This window comes from Manis pentadactyla, chromosome 1 (genome assembly GCF_030020395.1).
Source record: "Manis pentadactyla isolate mManPen7 chromosome 1, mManPen7.hap1, whole genome shotgun sequence".
NCBI classification, from domain to species: Eukaryota; Metazoa; Chordata; class Mammalia; order Pholidota; family Manidae; genus Manis; species Manis pentadactyla.
The window spans coordinates 122,417,302-122,423,891 of NC_080019.1; the positions used below are offsets into that span (position 1 = coordinate 122,417,302).

Below are 6,590 nucleotides of genomic sequence, written 5' to 3' on the forward strand. Positions count from 1 at the left end.
TTTGTAACTATTCCTGTTACTTTACACCTCGAAAGTCATTTCCCAGTCTAAGGCCAATTAAATACCTATATTCTCATTTAATTTTTAAAAATAGTTTCACTATTTTGTATTTTTCTCTGTTCCAGATGTTGCTAACTGTGAGTCCTGATGGACTCTGGAGAATCTGAGAACTCTTTAAAATTCTATACATAACTGTATGTGTATCTATACATGCATTTTTCTAAGATTCCATAACCTTTATAAGATTCTCAAAGGGGTCTGTCACAGACCTCATCCTCCTCCCCTTTCCAAAAAAATTGTTAAGAGCTATTACTACTATCCATTTGAACTTTATTTAGATAAGAGGTCGTGTGTGCTAAGGGAACATTTTCCCCCTTTCCCAAATAGTTAAAGTATCCCAGATCTTATTTGAGTGATTATCTCCTGTGATTTGTGATGCCTTTGAAAAATAAATTCATTTTTAGCCAACTTACTGTCTCTTTTTGTCTCCACAGAGAAAGTTAGAGAAATTCAAGAAAAACTTGATGCTTTTATTGAAGCTCTTCATCAGGAGAAATAATTGTAATAAGTGAGTAAAAGTCCTCTTACTGCATTGGTTCTGACTAGGCGCAAAGTTTATCTTTAAACTTATTTTAATAGTTATCATTCTACTTGACTATCCTGCTTGCTCCTTAATAATTATTTTAATGTAATTAAGTGACTTGAATGGCAGGGATCTCTGAAACTAGATTCTAAATTTCATATTGCTCCTTGGAATATTTGATTGCCTTCTGGCTGAACTAAAAATATCCTCCAACAGAATAAAGGTGCACAAAGCTAAGATATTTCATAATATACAGTAGCTCATAAGTTTTCTGCATATTTAAGAATTGAACTATAGCTCTCATGTTATTCCTCAGATTTGATGGATAATTATGTATATGTTAACTCACAAACTTTTTATTTGGCTTGACTAAAAATCTTAATAATTGCTCTTAATCTTATTATTTTATGTTTAAAAACATGTAGATGAAACTTTCTCCTGTTTAAAGTAACTAAGATACCCTTAGAATTTAGTACTCTTCAAAATGTGTAGACTCTCTTGTCCAATTTTATAATCTGGCATTTTAAGCATGTTCCCAATAAAATATTGCATGTTTAGAGACTTCCCTTAGTAGCACAGTAAATTGATAATTATCACTGAAGAATTATAATTAGTAAGTCTTTTGCTTTTATTGAAGATGTTGAGAAAGGGAAAATGCTATAATTAAGACATTATAATTTATTTAAAATATTTAATTAGTCACTTTAACTGTGAACCTTATCCTCTAGGCAGCCTGCAACACAGTCAGAACTAGTAGAAGAATAAAAGATTCCCTCCTTAGCTGTACTCAGTTTGGAAAAAGCTCTTTAATGAAACTCCCTAGTTTCCTCTACTATAAGAGCAGTGTATTTGAGAAAGCAAGCTAGAAAGGGGAGCACAGCTCAGACAGACATTCAGAATAATTCACGAGCAATGAGTGGGAGGAAGGAGTTAGAAAACTTTAGAGTAATACCTTGTTACTTTGTTTTGTTTATCTCTTTCATAAGATAAGATAGATGTATATAGGTGTATACAAAAATAAATCTAGAAACAAATGTCAGTCATCTTTAACACAGGTCAGAAATAATTGTTATTTTATGTTTATGTTTGTGAATATTTTATACAACTCCAGTGTATGAAAATTTTCTTTTAAAACCATAAAGTGTTATATCTTCGTCATCATGATTCCTATCAACAGTTAATGTTAGAAAAGTTTTGAGAGCCATCTTGATTTGGAGATTCTTTTCAGCACCAGAGTTTACTTGATATTTTTGTTTATAAATGGGGCTTTTGGGAGGAGAAAATTCATTAAAGTACAAAAACTTTTAAAAATATAAGCTACATTTCTTTCTTTTTAATGAAATGAGAAAGTCCAAAGCCAGCCAGTGCTTTACATAATAGTCAGTGTCACTTCACTAAGCTAGTCAGTGTACCATCTATAGTCCCCACTGCTGCTGGGAACATGCCATTTCCTGCCAGAGTGTCTGCCAGGTGCATGCCCGGCAGTCCTAGGAGCCACGTGGTGATGATATTTGTATAAGGAAACCATCCCAACTTTCTTTGTTCCCTTTTTGTCTACAGCCCCTAAGGCCCTTCCAAACCCTTGGGATTTATAACTGAACTGTTCCAAGTATCTGAATTGAAAAGATGATCTATTTTGTACCCTGAAATGAGAGTTTTTAACATGTGTGGAGCTTGTCAGCCTGATAGTTTTAAGTAACTAATTCTGATCTTTGCTAAGGATATTCATATCCAACACAGCCACACATAGATTCCTCCCACTGATCAATTTTAGTATGTTTTTAACTTTTTTTTTTTTCCTATAAGAAATAAATTTCAGTAGTTTTTGATTCATACATCATGTTTGATAAAATTATGTTTAGTGCCATGGAGGGTGATATTTTAAATATAATAAAACTAGCAAACTTAGGAAGTTAAGCTTCAATATTTTAATGATTATCAACACTTTTATGAAACTAATTAAGTGTACTTAGAAATTTTGCATTCGTCTCCCCAGACCTAAATTCATCAGATGTGTTTATTTTTACAGAATCCTACTCATAATATAATCACCTCTGCATACAACTGAAGAAAGAAAATTCCAAAGTCTTTTGTCCTGCCTTTTTTCTTCTGCCCACCTTTCTAAATATAAAATAAAGTCATGGGGTAAAAATAATTTATGAGTGTTAGAGGCACTTTAACCACCAGCTGCCTTTTGAATAAAAAACAGTGGAAATGGTATTAACATCCAATTTATTGTATTGAAGTGACAAATTGGGATAATATAAGTGGTATATGGCCATTAGGTTTAGTCCTTGAAGATAAGAAACTTGCTCTCCTCCTTGTTGTCTCATGTGTGGTGGCACTGGTTCAACTAATTCATTAGTTGATGTTATTTGATGGCAGTTTCTTCTCCAGAAAAAGAATGCTAGGTGTTTTGAAATAAAACTTACAGCAATTTTCTAAAACATACCAATTGTATATAAAATAATGGTAACTTGTTAAGTTGTTATCTGCATCTGTAATGTTCTATATCCGGAAACTATTTGACCATGACAATTCAGTTTATATTCATCATGAAAGAAAACCAGTTAACAGAAGAACCCCTCAGATAGGTTAATGTGAATTACAATTCTGTGTGCATTCACTGAATGAGATTTCAATCCTCAGTGACAGCTTGGAGAGTCGCCCTTCGAAGCCAAGTCAGTAGCAGCTTACCTGTTTGATTCAGTTGATGTTTTTGTACTCACTGTATACATTTGAAATTCATTCATTTTGGATGTTGTATGCTTGAGCTAGGCTTTCTGTTAACAGTGTTTTTTACCTGTTGACAGAGCTATTAGATTGTGACATAGGACAAGGAAGATTAAGAATAATCCATTGACTAATTTCATTTAGACTGTTGTCAAACATTTCACCTAAGCATCAGTAAAAGGTTTTCTTTCATTAAGACTGTATTTTAAATGAAGTTATTTCAACAATTAAAATAATGTTGACCATCCCCCTCTTTTCATGTTTAAAGAAAAATAAAGCTGAATGCTTAAAAAAAAGAAAGAAAAATAAAGTTTAAATCATTGCAGTTCAATTATAATAATACCCTCACAGCATTTTCATGTGTTCTATATATTTTTTTTTTACTGGCTGAAAGACTTTAAAGCAAAGAAATATGCCATTTTTAACTACAAATGTCTTTCTCATTTAACTCTGCTCTTTGCTGCCATTTCCTTAAGCCTTTATTATTCTAATAAAAGTGCCCACTCTGTGACAGCTTTTATTTTAGAGTTTATACTTAATTTTTCAGTTTTTTTATTATATTTTGGTAATATTTCCTTTGCCACCCACATGTTTGTTTGTTTGTTTGTCACACATTCCTCACTATGATCACTGTCACAATCTGACACTATGCAAGGTTGAAGGATATCACGGAATATTTCAGAAATTGAGAATTCAGTAAATACTTATTTTGTAGTGTTTGAAAGGAAAATTAGATCCTTTCAGAAGCCTCTAGCTGCAGTGCACATTGTTATGGTGGGTGAGTAGTCAAGTACATTTCATGTGTCCTTCGGGTCTAGGGCTAGTGGGTGAACAGAAGGGAGTAGAGCTCCCACTGTTCTCTGCAGCGATTAGAGGGGGCCTCGCTGGGTGACTGCCTCGCCAGTGCCGGCCCCTCCCTGAAGCAGACACCATGCAGTTATTAATATCTTTGCAGTTGTAAAACAACCACTTTACAAACTATTTTCTAAAGAAAAATATAGGACCATATTAATTTCTGTGAGCTATAGATAGGAAGAAGTGCCCTCAGCTGTATTTCTACACATTTCTCCCAAGCAAAAGGCTGATGTTAAGTCAGTATTTTTGTCATACCTCTTTTTGTAACTTTAGGAAAGGAGGGTAGTTTATCTTCATTTCTTTGAGGTAATTTAAATATAAATAGATGATAAAATTTCCACATAAGAGTCCAGATATTCCCCCACCCCACTCAATGATAGAACTTTTTTCTTTCATGGATTATATAATTTTTTTTCCTTTTTACCTGATATCATACTAAGCATGCCTTTTCTTCCCTTGCAAGCTACATATTTATTAAGTACAAATGTTTCTAAAAAACAAACAAAATTTGGATTCTTAACAGTAAACCCTGTGTATTGTATCTAGTACAAAAATTAATGATTCAAACAGATCACTTCAGAAATTCAATATGTAGAAGTTAAATTCTAACTAGACCAGGAATTATTTGTTTTTCATGTCAGAATCTGCAAAGACTTGAGTGAACAAAGCTCTGTATGGAAGACTGAACAACTGTAAATAGATTATATCTAAAATCTACTCAGTCAGGATATCAATTTTAGAAAGTATATGTAGGCAATGCACAGTATGAAACTAACAGTTCTTGCTGCTTCATGGTTGAACCAACTGAGCTGTAGTTATAAGTGGAGCAATCAGCCTTTCTTAGTAGATTAATTATATTCTCTCCTCTTTGTATTATTCCCCCTTTTCCAGGCTTTAATCCAACAGACTCTTCCAACAAATAAATTAGCTTCCAAATGCAAATGAACAGTATAACAAGGAGCAGGAACATTGCAGAGAGTGTTACTACCTAACCTTATAATTTGGGAATTTGAAAATTGATGATTCAGAGTTGTAGGTTAGAAAGATAAACTCCTGAACTGGTTAATAATTTTGTATTTATTTATTTTAGATGTGCTTATCTGTGAATGAAATATGGCAATTTTCCAATAAAGGGGATCAAAGTAATGCTTTTAATCTCAGTCTGCTAAACTGGTATGTGCCATAGTTTCAGGCTTCAATACTAGGTATGTGCTTACACATATGCTTACCTTTTGAACAATCATGGCTGTCTGTATGTTTAAGTATTTAAAACTCAGCCTTGTTTTTACTTGTGCACTGTGAGTGAACTTTGTATTATTTTTAAAAACGTTTACATTACATGTATGTGTTACTGGAATTTATATTTGCTTGTGCCTGATTTATGGTCATTTGTGTAGATGAACAATTAAAGACATTTAAGTCACATTATAATTCTATATTGGGGAGCGTCTTTTAAGTTTTCTCTGTCTTAATGAGGGAGATAGAGATACCTGTGCACCTTGGGTCATAATTTGAACCACGTATAATCAAATTTATGACCTATCAAGTCTCTGAATGTGGCTTTTCTCTGAAGGCTTGAATTGCACATGCCTCACACTTCACGGTTGTAATCCATGGTCAAACCGTGCTTTTTTTCTTGTCTGGAAACTCATCAAAACATTTTGGTATTTTCTTTGGTAAAATATATAAAAAACGTTTTTAGATTGCATTTTGCTGCCATGGCCATCATTTTCATTTGTGATCCTAACATGTTCAGACTAAAAAGTCACACCTAAGTTTAGAAGTGGAAGGAATCTTAAAGATCACTTAATTCTATCTGCCACCTAACTGTGAACTTCCGTTTTGCAATTTTTTATTCCTCCAGAACTCTGCTCATCAATCATGTTTATTAAATATTTGTTGATTAATAGATGTGTAAATTATGGCAAAAGGTAGGTGTGCCTTAGAATATATATAATTAACTAGAGTCAAAACTAGGAAAAGACCCAGAAGTCACAATTGTTTCATGAAGTACATAGAAGCTGGAGTTTGGTATATTTCTGGTGAATAAATGTCAAGAGACAATCTGAATACCTTTAGTGGGCTTATAGGGAAGAATATGTTTCGATCATATTGGCATATATTTCACTACTACTGCTACCAGACCAATCCTAGTGTGAGGCCCAAAAAGAGTTTTATTTTAAATTAAGTTTTCATCTTTTGTGTAATTCAAGTGCAAAATCTTTATATTTGAAGAGTTTACTTCCTGAAGATTTAATAGAGAACTTAACCTGTTTTTCTTCTAACACTTCCAGTTGAACAATTAGTATCTTTCACAAAGTGAAGTAGCTACTAGGTGCTTATAAATAATGCAGGTGTATTATTTAATTATGCTACAAAATGTGTTTTAAAACAAGCGTACCCAGTTGTAATAACTAAA

General features: G+C 32.9%; 1 protein-coding gene across 5 annotated transcripts in view; it reads left to right on the forward strand.

Annotated features, from left to right (window-relative positions):
* Window positions 1-5,607, forward strand: part of OPA1 (OPA1 mitochondrial dynamin like GTPase) — an 89,560-nt gene extending 83,953 nt beyond the window's left edge. For all 5 annotated transcript variants that reach the window (XM_036875128.2, XM_036875132.2, XM_036875131.2 and 2 more), the window contains 2 exons: window positions 495-568; window positions 2,613-5,607. In XM_036875128.2, coding sequence (XP_036731023.2) covers window positions 495-559 — 65 coding nt within the window. In that variant the 3' untranslated portion in view covers window positions 560-568; window positions 2,613-5,607. The remainder of the gene's footprint in view (window positions 1-494; window positions 569-2,612) is intronic.
* The last annotated feature ends 983 nt before the right edge of the window (window positions 5,608-6,590 follow it).